Raw genomic sequence first — 25,232 nt, 5'->3', positions numbered from 1 at the left:
CTTTCTTGTTTCTAGGGGCCCCGTATCAGCTACATAAGCTCTCTCTATGGCAGTGTTTTCCAACCAGTGTGCCTCCAGCTGTTGCAAAACTACAAAAACTACTAACTACTAACTACTACTAAGTTGTAGTTTTGCAACAGCTGGAGGCACACTGGTTGGAAAACACTGCTCTATGGTATATATACACATTTTCTGGTAGTGCAATCAGTTTGCATTATGAATCCAATAGATATTGGGAACACTCGTATAATGCTTATGTCTTCTTCACTGTCACAATTTCCTATGATCAATGCAACCAAAGGTCAACGGTTTCGACCCTCATACATATAGTATGTAACTAATGCATTCTGCGGCGTTATCCACTGCGATCTCCTATGTCATTTCTATCCAGCAGGACATCCATCTTCATTTGGCTTCTTGAGTAATGCGGCTACATACATAAAATACTTAAAGGAGCGATTAACCTCCTGTCACGTGACACGGTCCTACGGTAGATTGCGAGAACATGGCGGCCTGAGCCTTGCACGCTTCATTTTACGGCCTCATTCTTCATTTTTTGGAACTTAGTGGATATGATGAATTGAGGTGTTATGACCAAAAGATATTAGGGAAGAGATAAGTGTCCTGACGGTAAAGCTCCTATCCAGATACATTATGGTTAACTTGATCTAGAAGCTTAAGTAATGTATGTTAGGCGCGGTGGACACACATGTATATTCCGTGTATAGAGAAGGTGTAACACAGGGTATATACTAGACATGGTATATACTGTTTATCTGGACACTACAGGGGGAGATTTATCAAAACCTGTCCAGAGGAAAAGTTGCTGGGTTGCCCATAGCAACCAATCAGATCGCTTCTTTCATTTTTCAGGGGCCTTTTCAAAAATGAAAGAAACGATCTGATTGGTTGCTATGGGCAACTCAGCAACTTTTCCTCTGCACAGGTTTTGACAAATCTCCCCCCCCCCCCCCCGCCCCTCGGATACACGGTTTACCTGGACACTGTATACACTATTTATCTGGACACTGTATACACCATTTATCTGGACACTGTATACACCATTTATCTGTACTCTGTATACACTATTTATCTGGACACTGTATACTTGGTTTATCTGGACACTGTATACTTGGTTTATCTGGACACTGTATACTTGGTTTATCTGGACACTGTATTCACTATTTATCTGGACACTGTATACTTGGTTTATCTGGACACTGTATACACTATTTATCTGGACACTGTATACTTGGTTTATCTGGACACTGTATACACTATTTATCTGGACACTGTATACTTGGTTTATCTGGACACTGTATACACTATTTATCTGGACACTGTATACTTGGTTTATCTGGACACTGCATACACTTTTTATCTGGACACTGTATACTTGGTTTATCTGGACACTGCATACACTATTTATCTGGACACTGTATACTTGGTTTATCTGGACACTGTATAAACGGTTTATCTGGACACTGTATACTTGGTTTATCTGGACACTGTATACACTATTTATCTGGACACTGTATTCACTATTTATCTGGACACTGTATACTTGGTTTATCTGGACACTGTATACACTATTTATCCGGACACTGTATACACTATTTATCCGGACACCGTATACACTATTTATCTGGACACTGTATACACTATTTATCTGGACACTGTATACACTATTTATCTGGACACTGTATACTTGGTTTATCTGGACACTGTATACACTATTTATCCGGACACTGTATACACTATTTATCCGGACACTGTATACACTATTTATCTGGACACTGTATACACTATTTATCTGGACACTGTATACAAGGTTTATCTGGACACTGTATACAGGATTTATCTGGACACTGTGTACTTGGTTTATCTGGACACTATCTGGTGAGAAATAGAAAACATTACCTCTGTTCTACTTACTTGATCACGTGATAAACGTTGACTACGAAAGAAGATATCGATCCAGCACTGCTAAAATGTGCACTTTATTAGAATCCTTTTAATATAACAAAGAAATGGAAAAACAACACCACCGTGCTGTTACGCCGCTCAACTTTTAGCAGTGTTGGATAGATATCTACTCTTCTTTCATATACACTATCTAGACACTGTATATACTATTTATCTGGACACTGTATACACTTTATCTGGACACTGTATACACTTTATCTGGACACTGTATACACTGTTTATCTGGACACTGTATGCACTTTATCTGGACACTGTATACACTTTATCTGGACACTGTATACACTGTTTATCTGGACACTGTATACACTATTTATCAGGACACTGTATACACTGTTTATCTGGACACTGTATACACTTTATCTGGACACTGTATACACTGTTTATCTGGACACTGTATACACTCTATCTGGACACTGTATACACTGTTTATCTGGACACTGTATACACTTTATCTGGACACTGTATACACTGTTTATCTGGACACTGTATACACTTTATCTGGACACTGTATACACTTTATCTGGACACTGTATACACTGTTTATCTGGACACTGTATACACTATTTATCAGGACACTGTATACACTGTTTATCTGGACACTGTATATATAGATATAGATATATATATATATATATTACTATATATGAGGATGCTGTTTGATCAAATCTGAACGCAGTTTTTCACGATTTTTATGTATGTACAAGTATTACAAGTATGGTATCACGGGTGGTGTAAGGAAATTACCTTATCACTCCCTGACGCCTGGGTACCCTTATCCTATACATGGTCCAAGTTTGGAGACAGCTTCTCCTGGGCCAGACACAGGGAGTAAAGGAACACACTGACGTCAGGTTACGGATAACTTTCTTTACTGAGCAGGGTACAGATGGTATTAAACTCATTCAGTATGGTGCAGAGTGAGAGGATGCAGCGTAACCCCCTTGGGAGCCCTGTTGCCTTGCTGGGACTTGTGGTGCTTTCACCCAATAGACATTTGAAGAGTGATCATGTTAGCTAGGGTCCTGTCAAGTTCTTGTAGATTTCTCCGCCAAGGCTTGAACTTTCACAGTGCAGGTGATCCTTGCAGAATGACCGGATGAAGTGGATTTTATCTTGGTCTTCCCTTGGAGCTTCTCCACAAACCTCACACCTTTAAAAACACTTGAGGTCAGCCGAAACTGGGCTAACTCCTCCCCCCCCCCCCCCCACTACACCACACGGATAAGAATTTAGGGTTTCCCATTGGCAGGCAGGGTCACCTGGCACATGGGGTGCACTGCTCCTCTCTTAAAGGTACCATAACACACATAAATAACATACATAGAAACAACAGGTAACATGACAATTAATAATAAACGAGTAAAGGACAGCACAGGATCATGCATCGTGCCTGTGCTCATCTGGGGGCCACTCAAGCATCAGTCTCTCAGTGGGCCCAACACCTGTGCCGCAGGTCTGCCTGAGGAAGTCCGATGTCACAGGCAGACTTTGGTGCTGGGACACCACACAAGTTTTTTATACATATTGTTTGAAATTATTTACTTGGATGACGCTATTTCACGGGTGCTGTATGACGCTATTTATCTTGGTGCTGCACACAGTTCATCTATATGCTTTATGTATCTGTATAACCCTATTTGTCATGATGCCATACTATACAGTAACCTTCAGGCCGGTATCACTCAATTTATGGGATGCCCCGCCAGATTAGGGTAGTTCTCTCCCTTCAAGTACTAGAATACATCAACAATAAATTGGTACTTCAGATGAAATGTATGCTTAAGGCCCTGTTCACACTGAAGAATTGGTGAGAAATTCTCGCTTAAAAATTCAGCCACGGAATTTCCGTTTTTCTTCCGCGCGGAATTGATGCAGAATTCAGCACAGAATTCCACGCGGAAATATAGGAGGAAACTGTTTTTTTTTTGTTTGTTTAGTTTTTTTGCTGGACGACAACCACCAATTAGAATTTCCCTTTTTTTTGTGTGGAATTTTTGCGCGAATTCCACATAAATTCCGCGCGAAAACAGTGTCAGGCGGAAATATTTTACAATTGAGTTCTATAGGATTCTGCTAGTGGATTCCGCTTGAAGAATGAACATGCTCTGTCTTCAAGCAGAGAGGAATTCTGTGAGCGGAATTTTCACAGTGTGAACGAGAAAGAGCAAAATACTTTAAGGTCTATGGGAAGAAGAGATGTTGTATTTTTTTTAAAGCAGATAATTCACGAGAAATTACTCAAGTAAATTCCTTGTGAATTCTTCAGTGTGAACGGGCCCTAAATGGGTAGTCCGGGAAACTAAACTTATACCCTATCCCCAGAAAAGGGGATAAGTGTCTGATCTCCAGAACGGGGGCCCAGCAACTTACCTGTACTCTGACCCCAACTTTCGAGATGATAGTGACACCGGCTGAGACGGGACCCCCATTGTAAAACGTATCTTAAAATGCTGTTAAAAATAGCTCAGGCAAGATGGCAGCCCCGAAAAAGAAATAAAAATATTTACCATCAGAAAATAGAAACAGATTAGAAAAAAAGAGACACATTCCCTTTAAGGCCTAAATGTGCTTGGTCCTAAGGGGGGTTATGTTCCAGCTCTGCCCATAGCGTCCTGTTGAGGTCACCTCTGTTATTTCTCATTGGTTTCATAGCATTCCTGTGCATCTGATTTGATGTTTATCTCTGTAGATGTGGCTGTGATTATAAGTAGAGTGTTAGCTAGTCAGTAAATGTCGCTTTTCGGAGAGATATTCCATTCCTTTGTGTGTATATATATAAATATATATGTATTTATGCTAACAGTTGTGCCCAATACAATGCGCCAAGGTCAGGCTCCGCTGTGCGGATGTGACTGTTCTCTCCCAAGCTTGCTTTATATACACTCTATCTGCCTTTACTTAGATTTTCTTTGGGTTTCTTGATGTCTGCTCCATCGCTATTTAGTTCACATTTAGCAGGTCAGGTTCAAAGACATTTGTTCACAGCGGTGCACATTGTAGTTGTATCAGATATACACCAGTGCCTCACACATACTGATATTTGTGTTTGTATAGACTTTGATCTGTAATGATGCCGTGCTGAAGAACATTGCTACGCAGCAAGCCGAACTCTTAAAGGGGTTATCCAGGAAAAAAAATGTTTTTATATATCAACTGGCTCCAGAAAGTTAAAGGGGTTATCTAGGAAAAAAAAATGTTTTTATATATATAAACTGGCTCCGGAAAGTTAAACAGATTTGCAAATTACTTCTATTAAAAAATCTTAATCCTTTCAGTACTTATAAGCTTCTGAAGTTGAGTTGTTCTTTTCTGTCTAAGTGCTCTCTGATGACACCTGTCTCGGGAACCGCCCAGTTTAGAAGCAAATCCCCATAGAAAACCTCTTCTACTCTGTGCAGTTCCCGAGACAAGCAGAGATGTCAGCAGAGAGCACTGTTGCCAGACAGAAAACAACAACTCAACTTCAGCAGCTGATAATTATAGAAAGGATTAAGATTTTTTAATAGAAGTAATTTACAAATTTGTTTAACTTTCTGGAGCAAGTTGATATAAAGAAAAAAGTTTTTCCCTGGTATACCCCTTTTAACAGATTTGTAAATTACTTCTATTAAAAAATCTTAATCCTCTCAGTACTTATGAGCTTCTGAAGTTAAGGTTGTTGTTTTCTGTCTAAGTGCTCTCTGATGACACGTGTCTTGGAAACCGCACAGTTTAGAAGAGGTTTGCTATGGGGATTTGCTTCTAAACTGGGCGGTTCCCGAGACACGTGTCATCAGAGAGGACTTAGACAGAAAAGAACAACCTTAACTTCAGAAGCTCATAAGTACTGTAAGGATTAAGATTTTTAATAGAAGTAATTTACAAATCTGTTTAACTTTCTGGAGCCAGTTGATGTAAAAAAAAAAGTTTTTTTCCTGGAATACCCCTTTAAAGGGGTACTCCACACATCTTTTAACCTATCCGAAGGATAGGGGATAAGATGCATAATTGCAGGGGTCCTGTTGCTGGGGAGCCCTGTGATCTCCGCTGATGCACCCCAGTTATTTGGTGCACGGAGCAAACTCCACTCTGTGCCGGAAGACATCCGAGAACAGCCGCCACGCCCCCTCCATTCGTGTCTATGGGAGGAGGCGTGACGGCTACATAGTAGCCTCCTCCCATAGACATGAATGGAGGGGGCGTGGCGGGATGTCACAAACACGGAATCTCCAAGCTTCCGTGTTCCAGAAGCCGCCAGTGCCCAGAGATTGCGGGGATCCTGAATGGCGGGTCCTCTGTGATCAGACATCTTATCCCCTATGCTTTGGATAGGGGATAAGATATTTAGCGGCGGAGGACCCCTTTAATGGTCACAGGACCAGGCAAAAAATTTTTTATGTAGATCCGTCACAAACATATAGTACAAACTGTATGCATTACATGTGGATTTTGTTGCATATTCACTATGGATGTCACCCCTATACAAACAAATCAATCACCAATCCAAGACATAATAAGTGTCTGCATCGGCAAATCTACTAATTTTTTTTCCAGACCACAGCATGGCGGTAGCAGCTTTATCTTTCTTTTTGTTTATAAAACTCACTGAAGTGCCGCCCCCTAAACACACTGCTGCCCTAGGCACAGGCCCTTGGGTATCTAACTGTAAAAACATCCCAGATTAGTCCATCAAATTAAGGCAGAACTGATTCATCCAAATAGAGAAAACTTAAATTGTACCTGTCGTGTGCTAAAACTTTTTATAAAATGTAGATAACAACATTATATGTATATTTGTGATATATATTGGTCAAAAAATTTGTATATTTTTAATGGAAAAATGTTGTCCCTGCAGCTATTGCACGTGCTCTGTGTGGAGACAAAATACAGAAAGTGTGCCAGGGGCATGTCACAGAGCCTCAGTGCACAGAGCCCTTCTTGTCCTCACTGCACAGAGCCCTGCTTGTCCTCAGTGTACAGAGCCCGGCTTGTCCTCAGTGTACAGAGCCCTGCTTGTCCTCAGTGTACAGAGCCCTGCTTGTCCTCAGTGTACAGAGCCCTGCTTGTCCTCAGTGTACAGAGCCCTGCTTGTCCTCAGTGTACAGAGCCCTGCTTGTCCTCAGTGTACAGAGCCCTGCTGGTCCTCAGTGTACAGAGCCCTGCTGGTCCTCAGTGTACAGAGCCCTGCTGGTCCTCAGTGTACAGAGCCCTGCTTGTCCTCAGTGTACAGAGCCCTGCTTGTCCTCAGTGTACAGAGCCCTGCTTGTCCTCAGTGTACAGAGCCCTGCTTGTCCTCAGCGTACAGAGTATGCTTGTCCTCAGGGTACAGAGCCCTGCTTGTCCTCAGTGTACAGAGCCCTGCTTGTCCTCAGTGTACAGAGCCCTGCTTGTCCTCAGTGTACAGAGCCCTGCTTGTCCTCAGTGTACAGAGCCCTGCTTGTCCTCAGTGTACAGAACCCTGCTTGTCCCTAGTGTACAGAGCCCTGCTTGTCCTCAGAAACCACCTAAAACTGGCTCCACCTTGTTATTTTGTACATGTACTTACCCAGTCATCTAGCCAGTGAAACCAAACCCATAGATGTAAATTGTGAAGAGAAGGGGACCCGGTATAATAGAGGGTCACAGTTTTGAGAGTCTATTCAGGGGCCTGTTAGGCATTCCATGCTGCATTATTCCTCCCATCAAAACAAAGGACATCTTGAGTGAACTGGACTAAAAAAAATAAAAAAATGATAAACGTATATTAAAACTGGCCAACAAAGTCCATACAGTGACATAAGCCACCTGTAATATCAATATGGGCCTCCTCTTATGGCATCTGATTTTACCCCCCTTTGCTTTCCATGGTCAATTTTTCTCCCCATTAATTTGCTGACAATGCAGTTCTCTGGAGAGAGGAGTTCTGCATAGTTTCTTACTAAAAGAAATCAGACCAACCAGGATGGGGCCCCCTCTCTCAAAGGGCCCCATAGCAGCCACCACTATAGTATGTACTTGTACTCCATCTTTAATGGTTTTTGCTCTTCTCTACCTCACAGGTGTTCAGCGCCAGGTTGCCAGATGTGTTAGCAGAGGAAAAGGTGTGGTGAAAAATACCTTTTGTGAACCGAATGAGCAGCCGATGCCAAGGCAGAAGAAGTGCAACCTTCAGGACTGCCCAGCCAGGTAAGTACTCATCTAATATATAGTATAGTTATAGAAGTTATACAACTGTCCAGCATACGTTCTGTGCTTTATATTAATAACAGATTCTCTGCTGTAGGAACCTTCATTGTTTAGGTTCTGTTCTTCTGCACACTACCCCCCCCGCGCCTGACCGACCAACACACACTACATACATACACTTACAGACACACACTACATACATACACTTACAGACACACACTACATACATACACTTACAGACACACACTACATACATACACTTACAGACACACACTACAGACATACACTTACAGACACACACTACATACATACACTTACAGACACACACTACATACATACACTTACAGACACACACTACATACATACACTTACAGACACACACTGCATACATACACTTACAGACACACACACTACGTACATACACTTACAGACACACACTACATACATACACTTACAGACACACACTAACAGACATACACTTACAGACACACACTACATACATACACTTACAGACACACACTACATACATACACTTACAGACACATACTACATACATACACTTACAGACACACACTACATACATACACTTACAGACACACACTACATACATACACTTACAGACACACACTACATACATACACTACATACATACACTTACAGACACACTACATACATACACTACATACATACACTTACAGACACACACTACATACATACACTTACAGACACACACTACATACATACACTTACAGACACACACTACATACATACACTTACAGACACACACTACATACATACACTTACAGACACACACTACATACATACACTTACAGACACACACTACATACATACACTTACAGACACACACTACATACATACACTTACAGACACACTACATACATACACTTACAGATGTGGTAGTCTGGGGTGAAGGATGCAATGAGGTGTTGAGAGTGGTAGTGATGTAGGGTGCTGGTATTAACCCCTTGTTGTCGTGACACCAGGGTGCGTTTTCTCAATGGTTAATGTTCCTATCGCCAACCGTCCCACAAATGGCAGGGAGAAATAATTGAATGTCCACAGCAGATATTTGATGAAGCCGGAATAAACTTTACTGCATATTTTATGCAACTGCAGTTAACAAAACAGTCTTTGTATAGAGGCCTGTAGTTCAGGTTCCTCACAGGTTTGCTGGGACTTCTGAATACAATGAGCTTTGGTTTGCTAGCCACTGTGCTACTGGTTTGAATATAATTGAGTTGCAGTAGTCACACAGAATTTTAGTAGTTTTGAGCTGGATGACTCACGGTTTAGGTGGAAGATAAGACTTCAGGCCTAGCTTGAACTGATGATTGTGCTGAGATGTTACTGGTTTTGAGTTCAGCAGGAAGAGAACGTTTAGTGGCAGCAGCCCTTTATATATTAAGGGGGCAGGTACAAAGCTCAAGCTCATTGGTTCTGCAAACCTGTCAGTCCTGACCTAAGGAACTATAGGTATATCACATGACCCAAAGGTCCTTGAACCATAGCACAACATACATTATTTAAGGGCACATGACCTCTAAGGTCCTATACAAAGGTATACTACTATTAAATACCTAAATAGCAGCATTAAGAGGCGACTATGGGTAGCCCTCCAGGAGAGCCCTACTAGCATGGAGGGACTCTGCTAAATAAGTCGTCCTCGACGAAGGTCCCCAAAGACAGAGGGACGAAATTATAAAGTCCAAAATAGTCCTGGGCATAAATTACGAATGTCCTTAATCAGGCTGTAGATGAGTAACAAAGAGTCCTTGTGCATTGTAGAATGTCCATACAAGCCCTCAAATCACTATAAACAGAATTGTTGAGGATTGGATCATGAACAGGATAGTATAACCCTATCTAGAGATCCTTTGGATATCTACCGTTTACTTTATTATGCACTTATTACCTATGCATGAAATTTAATACCAAATAACATTTGAATGATATTTTTTATTTTGGTTTTGACTGACAAATTGACTAATATATGACTAGAAGTATGTATAATGAATGACAGTAATGCTACTACATACTTTAACAGATCTCACCATTTTTTCCTGTTTGTTGACATATACCAACAATTTATTATACCACATTCTCATTACCTAAGTTACACACTTGTTTCAGATTGGCTTGCCTGAGGCTTTCTGGCCAATACCTTAGCTACTAGGGTCTATTGGTTATACACTCTTACCCCTAGAAATCTGACTAGATAACACTTACATACTGTTACCTTTCTGAATATGTGCTTTTTAGTGAGCTACAGGAGCATCTTCTGGCCAGGAAGAGCATCCTGAACAAGTAGAGGACAAAAGAAACACATGTCAGTGCATTAACATTGGTATGGAACTGGAAAAATAGCATGTTACAGTCCCTATAGCTGAGTTTTGCATTAGGTGAGATATGTCTCGGACTTATGTGTACTGAATTTTATTTGGAAGTACACGAATGAGAGTTATGAGATGCACTATGTGTACATTATATGGTGTGAAGTCAGTCTTGATATCTTAGGGGAAGGTTTGAGTAGGTGCTAGTGAGAGGTAGTAGTAATGTTACTCCCAGAGGAGCTGGGAGGCTACCTTAGAGTAACCACTATAACACCGGAAAGAAAATATGCATTCTGTGTACAGGAGTTGATACTTCTGTACAATAACATTATACACAATATTGACATTTGATGTCAGCATTTTATTTATGAGCACACCCTCAAGATGTTTCAGGTACTTTTCACCTGATAATAAAGTGTACACTTTAGCACACAAAATATATTACTCTGTGCATATTTACATTAAACAGACACATAAGAATCAACAGTCCAGCTGTGTTATGAGTCCAAATTTTGAACACGGCTACTACCAAGGCCGGGCACACACTTACGAATCTCCAAGAACCAGAAGTCTCTCGGCCAGGGGCCGGGCAAAAGCTTGAGTGGTTGCGTTGCTTAACCAGGAACTCTTCATGGCATATTCCTGCCAGGTGCTTTTCTTGAACAGGTTACTTAAGAGCATAGTCTGTCAGGGAAACAAAGGTACTGGGTATCGGATAGTTAATAACAAGCAAAACAAGATATCAGCAGCTTTACATGTGGGAACTTCTGGAACCCCACCCTCGCCTGTCAGGATTCTTTCTCCTCTCGGACATATAACAAGGAGAGCGAGGTGACTCTCTCAGAGGATGAATTGCAGTATCCCAGGAAACATTGGTAAGGGTGGATTGGGACACCGATGGATTTACACTGACGACAAAATTGGGTCAAACCTTCGGGCATGGAGTAGGCCTAGGCACTTGCAAGGTTGGTGCCCGCTGGTTAGGCCAAACCTCCTCAGGGGGAGTAGGCCTGGGCACATTTGTTGGAGATGCTGTTCCGGATGTCCCGGGTGATGCCCCTTTCGGGGTAGCCGGCCACTTGTCGTCCTCGGGTAGCAGTGGTAGGTTGCAGGCCTCCTTGGCCCCCGATGGACAACTGCTGCAAGTGATCGGCAAGATTCAGGACAAGTTGCACTGCGGCCGCAACAACTTTCCTCTGCTCCGGCGCCATCTTGGTGCTCTCCTCACGTGCTGCAGTGGGCTCCGCCATGTCTGCACACCTCGCTGCCATCTCAGGACTCGAGGTGTGGCTGCGTGGCTTCTTCTATGGGAGGCTTCAATAAAATGGCTGCCGGCCGGAAGGACATCATCAGTGCAGCTCAGACTTCCGGTCCCCCAGCAAACATCAACAGAAGATTAAAGTTCCACCTCGGCTGCGACACATGTACCTGGTGTCCACGCCCAGGGGCGGGTCGTGGTGCAGCGCGGGACTTCTTTACATGCTTTTCAGGCAAGTAATTAACCCTTTCAGGCATGAATGGCCCTGAGGATGGCAGCATGACTTCGCTGCGAACTTTACACATCTCTGCAGCGAGAAATATTCACCTCCCCCTTACTTTTCTCTGCGCACTAGTCAAGCCCAATCTCAATAGTAAAGTCCCGTACACTTTTATGCACAATTATATTCGCCACATGCGAAATTTCCGGACAGTTCATCAAACACATTTGTTGACAGGGGGAGTACTATTGCTTGCAATAATGGTGGCTGAATAGCTGTAAGCACACACCCGAATCCTGTTTGTGACGCCAAAAGACTTGTGGTAGTCTGGGGTGAAGGATGCAATGTGGTGTTGCGAGTGGTAGTGATGTAGGGTGCTGGTATTAACCCCTTGTTGTCGTGACGCCAGGGTGAGGTTTCCCAATGTTTAATCTTCCTACCGCCAAACGTCCCACAAACGGCAGGGAGAAATATTTGAATGTCCACAGCAGATATTTGATGAAACCGGAATAAACTTTACTGCATATTGTCTGCAACTGCAGTTAATAAAATAGTCTTTGACATACAGACATACACTTACAGACACACACTACAGACATACACTTACAGATATACACTACAGACATACACTTACAGATATACACTAGAGACATACACTACATACATACACTTACAGACACACACTACATACATACACTTACAGACACACACTACAGACATACACTTACAGATATACACTACATACATACACTTACAGATATACACTAGAGACATACACTACATACATACACTTACAGACACACACTACATACATACACTTACAGACACACACTACATACATACACTTACAGACACACACTACAGACATACACTTACAGACACACACTAACAGACATACACTTACAGATATACACTACAGACATACACTTACAGATACTGTATACACTACAGACATACACTACAGACATACACTTACAGATATACACTACAGACATACACTTACAGATACTGTATACACTACAGACATACACTTACAGACACACACTACAAATATACACTACAGGCATACAGTTACAGACACACACTACAGACATACACTTACAGATACTGTATACACTACAGACATACACTACAGACATACACTTACAGACACACACTACAGATATACACTACATACATACACTTACAGACACACACTACATATATACACTTACAAATATACACTACAGACATACACTTACAGATATACACTACAGACATACACTTACAGACACACACTACAGACATACACTTACAGATATACACTACAGACATACACTTACAGATATACACTACAGACATACACTTACAGATATACACTACAGACATACACTTACAGATATACACTACAGACATACACTTACAGACACACACTACAGACATACACTTACAGACACACACTACAGACATACACTTACAGATATACACTACAGACATACACTTACAGATATACACTACAGACATATACTTAGACACACACTACAGACATACACTTACAGATATACACTACAGACATACACTTACAGATATACACTACAGACATATACTTAGACACACACTACAGACATACACTTACAGATATACACTACAGACATACACTTACAGATATACACTACAGACATATACTTAGACACACACTACAGACATACACTTACAGATATACACTACAGACATACACTTACAGATATACACTACAGACATATACTTAGACACACACTACAGACATACACATACAGACACACACTACAGACATATACGTACAGATATACACTACAGACATACACTACAGACATACACTTACAGACACACACTACAGATATACACTACAGACACACACTACAGATATACACTACAGACATATACTTAGACACACACTACAGACATACACTACAGATATACACTTACAGACACACACTACATACATACACTTACAGACACACACTACATACATACACTTACAGACACACTACAGACATACACTTACAGACACACACTACAGACATACACTTACAGACACACACTACAGACATACACTTACAGACACACTACAGACATACACTTACAGACACACACTACAGACATACACTTACAGACACAAACTACAGACATACACTTACAGACACACACTACAGACATACACTTACAGACACACACTACAGACATACACTTACAGACACACACACTACAGACATACACTTACAGACACACACACTACAGACATATACTTACAGACAAACACTACAGATACACACTTACAGACACTCACTACAGACATACACACATACAGACACACTCACCTGGCCGTCCGTGGTTTCTTCTTTCCTGCAGCGACCAGGACTGACGTGTGACGTCGCTGACGTCCTCTTGCGTGGGTCTGCGGAAGTACGTCACTTGCGCAACGTCCCCCGTCAGTCCCGGCCGCAGGCTCGCTGTTTTAAATGCTGTGGCGCCGCTTTAGAACAGTGAGCAGCAGCGCATCGGCAGGGCCGGCCCTGCCTGGACCGGCGGCGGCTAGCTGCTTTAGTGTGGGGCTAAAGGGCTAGCTGCTTTGGGCCCCCAGGAATGACAGGGCCCATGGCAGCTGCCCCTTTTGCCCCGCGTTAAAGATGGCCCTGGCCATATTTCCTCCTTTCTGGAGTGATAAAAGTGGGCACATACAGTGTTTGAAGTGACAAAAGTGGAACCTCTGTCCACCTGTCAGACATTTTATGGCATATGTAATCCGTGCGCTACATGTGCTACATCCCTGTGCTGTATATAAGTTAGCTGCATGGCGGTACTTGTATACCTGCATACTGGAATGTATTTTGTTGTATCTCTGCTGATCAGAAAAAACCCTTACCAGCTTTTACCATATTACTGGCACTTGTGGGGCACAGACCCTGTTTATATATTGAGCATTATTTAACCATAAGCTATAGATTTCCTTATTTAAACCTATACTTGCCTCGAAGAATGTAGTATCACCACCAAATGAAACACGTAGGTCAGGGCATTATAGGAGCATTAGGGTCAGGTTCCTGTATGGGGCCCAACCTTATCAGGGCATTAAAACCACTAGTCAAGAAGGGTGCATTAGGGCCACAAAATAGGATTTTAAGGTTTTTTTTGTTTGTTTTTTTGCTGGTAAGGAGTAACTTTGATAAGCAATACTTTGGAGTGGATTCTAACTCCTTGTAGATATGCCTATTTTTAATAGTGAAGGAAATCACAGACCAACCTTCCACCTCTTAAAGTATCTCACCAGCCAGATATTTCATTGAAGTGAAATGTAATGCATAAATTTCCATTCCAACAAAACAGCATTGCACAGTATAGACTATAAAATCTAATCTCTACTGCATATTTATTTATGTTTTTGTGTAAGCCGAGTCCCTTTCATCAGCTATAAGGCTAGTTGCCCCTATGGTGACCCTGCCCTAAAATATACTACGTCAGCGATAGATGGCAAGTACTCAGGGCCGATGCAAGGATTTTTGTCTAAACAGGCGAAGGTTTGGATTGGAAGCACTTGGGGCAGGGCAGAATATTGTGCATCTGCATCTCTATGTAAGAGAATGGTGATGCATATAGGGGGAGATTTATCAAAACCTGTCTAGAGGAAAAGTTGCTGAGTTGCCCATAGCAACCAATCAGATCGCTTCTTTCATTTTTCAGCACGCACGCAGGATGCACGCAGGGTGTTAGGTTTAGAAACTAAAATAATACCTCCACACCAGGACGACATATTACTACTGCAGTGACTAATATCATCATACTAAATAATAACCACCATACAGAGACCAATATTACCACTATACAAGGGCCGAATAATTGCACCACACCATGACTACTACCATTAGCATTATACAGTGACGGGATAATACCACCACACTGATACTGAATAACACTACTATACACAGACCAGTATCACCAGTAACACCACTATACAAGAGACAAATAATACTGCCCCACCATGACTACACATTACCCCCACATAGTGACGGGATATAACCACTATACTAATACTGAATACAAAACACTGTGTACAGACCGATATTCCCAATACAGTGACCCTGGCTATACACAGGCTCAGCAGACCATATAACAGATTACAGTGTACTGACTCACATGGGGGCCTCTTCATCTTTGTGGAGTCGTTCTCTTTCCTTTTTTTCCGTCTTGCTCAAATGCCATGAAGACTTCTTCCAACCATGACTTGTCTCGGCAGAATCTACCAGAAAAACATGTTAGGCTCTGCAAATTTCCAGCACATTTCCCAACCTTTTCCTACCCTAGGTAGGTAATGGCCCAAGGTAGATAGGTAGGTAATGACCCCCAGTAGGTAGGTAGATGCAGTGCAGGTATGTAGGCAGATAGGTACAGCCAGGTAGGCAGTTATATAGTGCAGAAAGTTAGGTATATAAGGCACATAGATACAGAAGGTAGGTATATAGTGCAGGTAGGTAGGTATACAGTGGTCCCTCAACATATGATATTAATTGGTTCCAGGAGAACCATCATATGTTGAAACCATCATATGTCGAGTACATATGTCTATGTAAAAATGGTAATTGGTTCTGGGGCCTCGGAACCATTGTATGTTGAATACATATCTCTATGGGAAACTGCTAATTGGTTCTGGGATGACCATTGTATGTGGATTGTATGGGGAGTGTTTAACAAACCAGGGTGCCTCCAGCTGTTGCACAACTACAACTCCCAGCATGCATGTACAGCCATTGACTGTCTGGGCATGCTGAGAGTTATAGTTTTTCAACAGCTGGAGGCACACTGATAGGGAAACATTGATGTATGGGGTGTATTGTGTGTATATGTATTGTATGTGATGTGTGACAGAATATCCTCCATTACGATCCTGCCGACTACAGCTCTATAGGAAAGGAAGGGGAGGGCAGCCAGAAGCTCATTGGATGCCTGCAGCAAGAGGCTGCAGGCTATTGGCTATGGCTGCACTGTGGGGCGGGGCTTACACGGAGCTCACAGTGGAAGCCTGCGTGAGTTAGCAGGACAGCATGTGAGTAACAGGAGGCAGAACGGGGCACACGGGGCACATTAAACAACTATCTGTCAGTTGCTGAAGTTGTCAGGGCTGTCAGATAGCTGTTTGTACGATGGAACTGACACCCAGCAGCATCATATGTCGAGGCTGCCTTCAACATACGATGGGCTCTGAGAGGCCATCATATGTTGAAATGATCATATGTCGGGGCCATCATAAGTCGGGGGAATCACTGTATAAGGCATGTAAGTAGGTAGGTATGTGGTGGCCCAGTACGGGATGGTGTATCCCCGTAAATTTCTCCTGCACTGTCAGACAGAGTCCCTCCATGTCCCCAGGGCCCCCCTTACAGTGTAACCCCTATTGTGCTTATGTTTGTATTACTAGTGTACTGTTGCTTTAAATATTATACCATGTGCTTGTTACCCAGGAGGCACCTGTGATCCGAATCCCCTGCCCTCCATGGCCAGTGCCCTTAGGCAGCCGCATCAGTTGCCTTGCGCTAGCGCCGGCATTGTAAGTAAGTTTTCTAGCTCACCCAAAGAGTGAATCCAGCTCTGCTAACTACTTCACCCATGAGTTAACATTTAGACATAGGAAATGATGAAACGGCACATTAGTGTCAAGCTGGAGCTTGCGGTTACGGGATTAATCTCAAAAGCGCTGAATTTCAACAAGACATTTGCTAGATGGCTCGGCTTAGACTTCATCTCTTCAAGAGTCAATGGGATGAATAACTTTCCATTACTTTGCATTTAGTACCGGTGAACAATGTGAGCAGCTGGTGGAGAGCACGGCAAGGCCAATGCCACATTATACATGTCCATTTGCTCTTTATAAATCTTATAATCATCATGTTTCAGGTTTGTCCTAATCCATTAAAAGATGTCACTGAATGCAACTATGTAGCAGCCATTATCTGAATGGCTATGGTGCCCCAGCGATAGAGGAGAGCGCCAGTAGTATATGCGCAGCACGCCATTTATAGATTTAACAAGCACTATGCAAACATAGCGTACAGCATTAAGTCAACATTCCATATGTAAATACAGTAAATGCTCATTTGAAGCTTGCTATGTGTAAATGTAAGTAACTTCAAATATGTCACTTGACAAGTAGTCCTACCTAGAGAGAGAGCAGAGAGAGAGAGAGAGAGAGAGAGAGAGAGAGAGAGAGAGAGAGAGAGATCTAGGCTTTCCTTTACATGGGCCAAAGATTCCTGTGGTGAGCTTGTGGGGACGTAGGGTAGGAAGGGTGTAGCTGTGCAGTGATGAAAGGGTGCTTGATTAACCCTTAACTGTCGTGACGCCAGGATGCGGGTTCTTCCTCTGTGTATATATATATATATATATATATATATATATCCTACTGCCATCCGTCCCAGGAACGATAGGGAGGAATAAAGGATTGTCCACAACCAGAGGTTTAGTAAACTGGAAATAACTTTACTGCAACTTCTCATACAGGTTAAAGGGGTTCTCCCTTGTTTATACTGTTTTTTGTTATTATGTTTGTGTGTTATGTGTGTATAAGTATGTGTTTTTTTATGTGTGTTGTGATTATGTATATATGTATTTTCTTACCTTTTGTGAAGATCCGGAAGCTGGCCCCTTTTTCTTCCAGTGGGTTGCTGTGCACCTCGGCCTCCGCCATGTTGTGTTCGGTAAGTGGGATGTCGGGGGGTGTTCTTGCTTCTGTCCTTCTTATCTTCTGACGTCCGAGGCAAATCTTTTCTTCCTGTTTCTTCCGTGGCTCAGCGACGAATCTGCAGCCTCTTCCGGCGCATGTGCAGGTATTTATTTATTTTTACCAATAAAGTTTTTTTTGTCTAATTGACAAACTGTCTGCGCTTGTGCGAAGCTACGCTATTAGCGTAGACCTAACATACGCTACACTGTTAGCGTAGCACCTGCATACTCGCGCATGCGCAGACAGTTTGTCAATTAGACAAAAAAAACTTTATTGGTAAAAAAAAAAACCTACCTGCGCATGCGCCGGAAGAGGCAACAGGTTCGTCGCTGAGCCACGAAAGAAACAGGAAGAAAAGATTTGCCTCGGACGTCAGAAGATAGGAAGGACAGAAGCAAGAACACACCCCCCGACATCCCACTTACCGAACACAACATGGCGGAGGCCGAGGTGCACAGCAACCGACTGGAAGAAAAAGGGGCCAGCTTACGGATCTTCACAAAAGGTAAGAAAATACATATATACTGTCACGGATCGGCAGGCTGGAGGTGGAGGGTTTGGCGAGGACCGTGTCGGTGGACCGGTTCTAAGTAGCTACTGGTTTTCACCAGAGCCCGCCGCAAAGCGGGATGGTCTTGCAGCGGCGGTAGCAACCAGGTCGTATCCACCGGCAACGGCTCAACCTCTCTGACTGCTGAGATAGGCATGGTACAAGGGATAAGGCAAGAGCAAGGTCGGACGTAGCAGAAGGTCAGGGCAGGCAGCAAGGGTCGTAGTCAGGGGCAACGGCAGGAGGTCTGGAACACGGGCTAGGAACAAACAAGGGAACGCTTTCACTAGGCACAAGGGCAACAAGATCCGGCAGGGGAGTGCAGGGGCAGTGATCAGATATAGCCAGGGAGCAGGTGGAAGCCAATCAAGCTAATTGGGAAGATTGGGCCAGGCACCATCATTGGTGCACTGGCCCTTTAAATCTAGAGAGCTGGCGCACGCGCGCCCTAGAGAGCGGAGCCGCGCGCGCCAGAGCATGACAGCCGGGGACCGGGACAGGTAAGTGACTTGGGACGCGATTCGCAAGCGGGCGCGTCCCGCTGTGCGAATCGCATCCCCGACGGCCATGACAGTGCAGCGCTCCCGGTTAGCGGGACCGACCGGGGCGCTGCAGGGAGAGAGACGCCGTGAGCGCTCCGGGGAGGAGCGGGGACCCGGAGCGCTCGGCGTAACAGTACCCCCCCCTTGGGTCTCCCCCTCTTCTTGGAGCCTGAGAACCTGAGGATAAGACTTTTGTCCAGGATGATGTCCTCAGGTTCCCAAGATCTCTCCTCTGAGCACTCAACTCCAAAGGGTCCAAGATAACGTGGTCCGAGATTAAAACTGGGGACACGGAAGCGGATATACTTGGTGGAGAGCCACACAAAAACAGGGGGGGTTCTTCGTTTTCCTTCGGCAAGCTTCTTCACCCGGGATGAGGCTAGTATGAGGGATTTAAGAGTCTTTTCCCAGATGGTGGCGAAGCCCCGGAAAACCTCATCAACAGCGGGCACACAAGAAGGCGTGGGGGTGGGGAGGGAGGGAAGAGGGTCAAGCCCGGCACGGGGCAGAGTGTCAACAGGACGGGAGCCGTGAGGAGGAGACACAGCATAGTCCAGACAGGCCTTGGGGAGGCCAGGTAAAGGGGGAGACACAGAGGCTTGACTGACGGGACTGGGAGCAGACGTGAGGCACTTCCTGTGGCAAGAAGCACCCCAGCTCCCGATCTCCCCGGTGGTCCAGACAAGGGCAGAAGATGGGGGTTGGAGCCATGGCAGACCGAGGAGGACTTCAGAGGAGCATTTGGGCAAAACAAAAAGTTCCATGCTGAAGAGCAGGGGTTCTGTGCGGTAACGCACAGTGCAGTGTAGAAGTAAATCTTCTTTCTTCCTGCGGCGAGTCCTCTCTTCAGGGGTCAGGCGGGACCGATCCAGTTGCATAGCCTCCTCGGCGGGAGGCACAGGGGTGGATTGCAAAGGATACTGTAAGAGAGGTGCTCCGGGCGGTGTGGCACATGGCAGGGCCTTCCCAGGCAGGAGACCACGGCAGAGTCTAGAGTCCTCATCAAATTTGTCCGGCAGGGACAAGCAGGGGTTAGGAGCGGCCGGTTGCTGCGGAGGAGTTGCAGGAGCCGGCGGAGGAGATGGTTGTTGCAGCTGCTGTGTCTGTGACTGAAGTTGCTGTATCTGCGGCAGCAGCTGCTGTATCTGTGACTGAAGTTGCAGTGTCACGGTGGTCAAGTATGCCAGCTGGTGATTTCGTTGGGTGATCTTTAGGGCTTGCTGGGCGATCACCGTGGAAATGTCGGCAAGACTTGACAGCGGCACCTCAGCGGAATCCATGGCCGGATCTACTGTCACGGATCGGCAGGCTGGAGGTGGATCCTCTGTGTCAGAGAGGGTTTGGCGAGGACCGTGTCGGTGGACCGGTTCTAAGTAGCTACTGGTTTTCACCAGAGCCCGCCGCAAAGCGGGATGGTCTTGCAGCGGCGGTAGAAACCAGGTCGTATCCACCGGCAACGGCTCAACCTCTCTGACTGCTGAGATAGGCATGGTACAAGGGATAAGGCAAGAGCAAGGTCGGACGTAGCAGAAGGTCAGGGCAGGCAGCAAGGGTCGTAGTCAGGGGCAACGGCAGGAGGTCTGGAACACGGGCTAGGAACAAACAAGGGAACGCTTTCACTAGGCACAAGGGCAACAAGATCCGGCAGGGGAGTGCAGGGGCAGTGATCAGATATAGCCAGGGAGCAGGTGGAAGCCAATCAAGCTAATTGGGAAGATTGGGCCAGGCACCATCATTGGTGCACTGGCCCTTTAAATCTAGAGAGCTGGCGCGCGCGCGCCCTAGAGAGCGGAGCCGCGCGCGCCAGAGCATGACAGCCGGGGACCGGGACAGGTAAGTGACTTGGGACGCGATTCGCAAGCGGGCGCGTCCCGCTGTGCGAATCGCATCCCCGACGGCCATGACAGTGCAGCGCTCCCGGTCAGCGGGACCGACCGGGGCGCTGCAGGGAGAGAGACGCCGTGAGCGCTCCGGGGAGGAGCGGGGACCCGGAGCGCTCGGCATAACATATACATAATCACAACATACATAAAAAAAACACATACTTATACACACATAACACAAAAACATAATAACAAAAAAACTGTATAAACAAGGGAGAACCCCTTTAACAGTATTTAGGTTCCTCACAGTTGGTTGGGACCTTGTAGGGAAATAAGTTCTGAGGCTTGCTTTACGCTGTTCCACTGAATTTAGGGTTTGGTTTTAGGTTCGGCAGTCACGTAGATTTAGGATTGAGTTTAGATGAACTCACGGTTTTGTATTCGGCTGAAGTTAGCAGGCTTCAGGCCTAGATTTGTCTTGCAGGTATACATGGAGCTTCTCTCTCTGCTAGTCCGGAACCCAAGAGAGTTGTTACTGCTTTGTAGTACAGGAACCAAGAGAGAGATGATTGGGTAACAGCACCCTTATATGGCAAGGGGGCAGGCTCATAGCTTATTGGTTCCACCAACTGTCAGTCCTTTCACAAAGCATTGTGGTACATCATGTGACCCACTCACGTAACCTGGAAGGTCCTTAAGCTTAACCAAAAAGTATGCTTAATAGTCATGTGACCTAAGGTCCTTGAAGTACTATACATATCTATAAATTATATACATTTTATACACACACCAAACATATAAAATTAAAGAAGGAAGAGGTGAGGATCCTATCGGTACGCAGGAACTCTGATTTTGGGGACTTAGCTCACAAGGTACGGTACCGGGACACCACATTCCCATTAGTGCCAATGGAGAGCCAGACAGAACTGACCTTTTTTTCCAATGAAATAGAAGTGCTCATAGTTCTAGGTGCACCACCCTACTCCCAGCACACAGAACACATGTCCCACCAGCTTTTTAATGTAAATATCAAAACATGGTTGAAAAAAGACCAAGTTAAAGGGGTATGGCAAGGGGTATAGGTTGATGAAGGGGAGGCGATGTGATTCTATATTTCTACATACATATCAATGTTATGTTGTTGTGCTGTGAGCAGTTCCTGAGGTAGAAAGTTCTTAAGGCAAAGAAGGCTTGTCATTTCTAGGGATTAAGCCATTCTTTTTCCTTTAGGGGAAGGGAGTGACTAATAATTGGTGCAGAAAGCATGGATTATGTTTTATCTGAATGCATAACAGACAACATGTTTTGAAGAAAATATTCCTTCTTCATCAGGACCTCCAAACCCAGGGGCTAGTGCAGGGGGCACCTGATTTTACAATCCTATAGGTGACTCATGTATTTTTAAGAATTTGTCTAAGCCTGTTTTAAAGCCCTCAACTGTTCTTGCTGTGAGCAGTTCCTGAGGTAGATTGTTCCACAGATTCACAGTTCTTATGGTAAAGAAGGCTTGTGGCCCTTGGAGACTAAAAGGGAGATTTATCAAAACCTGTCCAGTGTAATAGTTGCTGAGTTGCCATAGAAACCAATAAGATTGCTTCTTTCATTTTTCAGAGGCCTTTTCAAAAATGAAAGAATCGATCTGATTGGTTGTTATGGGCAACTCAGCAACTTTTCCTATAGACAGGTCTTGATAAATCTCCAATTGCACCCTTGTCTTATAATGGTGCAAACCCTGGCTTATAATTTGTGCAGAAATCATGGTTACGGACTTGGGTAAAAAAATAAATTAAAAATTAAATGTTTTGAATAATACATTCCTTCTCCGGCATGGGAATACCGTCCGCTTCAGGACTAGGTGAGTATTTTTCAGTTGGGACAAGGGCAACATTGCCACTATATGGGGTTAGAAGGGACATTATTACTATATGGGGTTACATGGGATATTATCACGATATGGGCCTCAGGGGGACATATTATTATAATATGAGGTAATACAGGGCATTATTACTACATGGGGGCACTTAAGGGTATTATTACTATGGTGTGTATGGTGTATTGGAATATTACTACTATATGGGATTTCAAAGGCCATTAATGGGGGGACAGGGGTACATTATTACTGTATTCGGCACAGGGGACAGTATTACTATATGAAGGTACATGGGGCTTTATTACCTTATGGGAGCATAGGGGGTATTATTACTATATGGGGTTAAAGTGAGCATTATTACTATATGGGGGACATTATTAATATACGAAATAAGGGGCATTTTTACTATATAAGGGGCATAGGAGGCATAGAGTTACTGTTGCCTTTCTTGAACCACCAAGTCCACCATTCTTTCTGACATCAACAAGGCATTTTTGTCCTCAGAAATGTTGCTCACTGGATATTTTCTTTTTTTCGGACTATTCTCTGTTAACCCAAGAGATGGTTATATGTAAAAATCCCAGTATATCAGCAGTTTCTGAAATACCCAGACCAGCCCACCTGGCATCAACAATTATGTTGCTATTATAGTCACTTAAATCCCCTTTCTTCCCCATTATGATGCTCGGTTTGAACTTCAGCAAGTTGTCTTGACCGCATCTACATGCCTAAATGCATTGAGTTATCGCCATGTGATTGATTAATTTGTGTTAACAAGCAATTAAATCAGTGTACCTAATAAAGTGGTCAGTTAGTGTAAGTCCCAGTCATATAGTTGGGCATACTTTTAGCCATTCAGTATGGTTTGGATACTTAATTTATCTAATTGATCTGTCTCAGCGCCATACAATAGGGATATATTTATTCTAGACATTGCACATGCACCTTTGATGTTTCGCTATCCGATGTTGGTACATAAAATTATACTGAATCTTGAAACTTTGGCACATACACTCTATTAAAGAGTACCTGTCACCAAACCATATTTTCTAAACTAACTCAGATTATATTCCCTAACTACTCCTAATACCCTTTCTTTTTTTTTTTCAAAGCTTTAAAAAGCTCTGTATCATATCTTTCCCCTTGCTCACATTGTGTGAGCTCCCAGCAGGAGAAAGTGGGCGTTCCCCAGCAGGCGCAACATCCCTGAAGCCTGTGAGAGCTGTGCCCCGCCATGCCCCACACGCACTTCCTGAGTTTTGGTCTCCTGCCAGGCCGGGAGGAGACCAAACGAACTGTTTGACCTGCGCAGGGAACAGAACAGAGCCACCTAGTGGCTGTTTTTTCATTCACATTAAAAACCTATAAAGGTTGAGAATTTTAACAGCAAGTAATTAGCAAAGTGTCTTTATAATTACATAAGGAACAAAATGTAAAAAGTTTAGTTTGGTGACAGGTAGTCTTTAAAGGGGTACTCCCCCCCCCCCCCCAGACATCTTATCCCCTATCCAAAGGATAGGGGATAAGATGTCTGATCGTGGGGTCCCGCCTGTGGGGACCCCAGCAATATAGCATGCGGCACCCACCTGTTTCTGTTGTGGAAGCGCTGGAGGGTCTGGGTCCCGACCATGGGAGCGGAAGATCGTGACGGCACGACTCCGCCCCCGTGTGACATCACGCCCCGCCCCCTCAATGCAAGTCTATGGGAGGGGGCGTGAAGGCTCCTCCTCTTCTGAGCCCTGCTGTGCACCAGCAAAG

At 44.1% G+C, this 25,232-nt stretch overlaps 1 protein-coding gene across 2 annotated transcripts in view; it reads left to right on the top strand.

Annotated features, from left to right (window-relative positions):
• The window catches only part of ADAMTS12 (ADAM metallopeptidase with thrombospondin type 1 motif 12), a 560,388-nt gene that overhangs the window by 448,601 nt on the left and 86,555 nt on the right, over positions 1-25,232 (top strand). For both annotated transcript variants that reach the window (XM_056545369.1, XM_056545379.1), the window contains exon 17: positions 8,004-8,130. In XM_056545369.1, coding sequence (XP_056401344.1) covers positions 8,004-8,130 — 127 coding nt within the window. The remainder of the gene's footprint in view (positions 1-8,003; positions 8,131-25,232) is intronic.

Source organism: Hyla sarda, chromosome 1 (assembly GCF_029499605.1).
Source record: "Hyla sarda isolate aHylSar1 chromosome 1, aHylSar1.hap1, whole genome shotgun sequence".
NCBI classification, from domain to species: domain Eukaryota; kingdom Metazoa; phylum Chordata; class Amphibia; order Anura; family Hylidae; genus Hyla; species Hyla sarda.
This window is presented reverse-complemented; position numbering and strand designations above follow the sequence as displayed.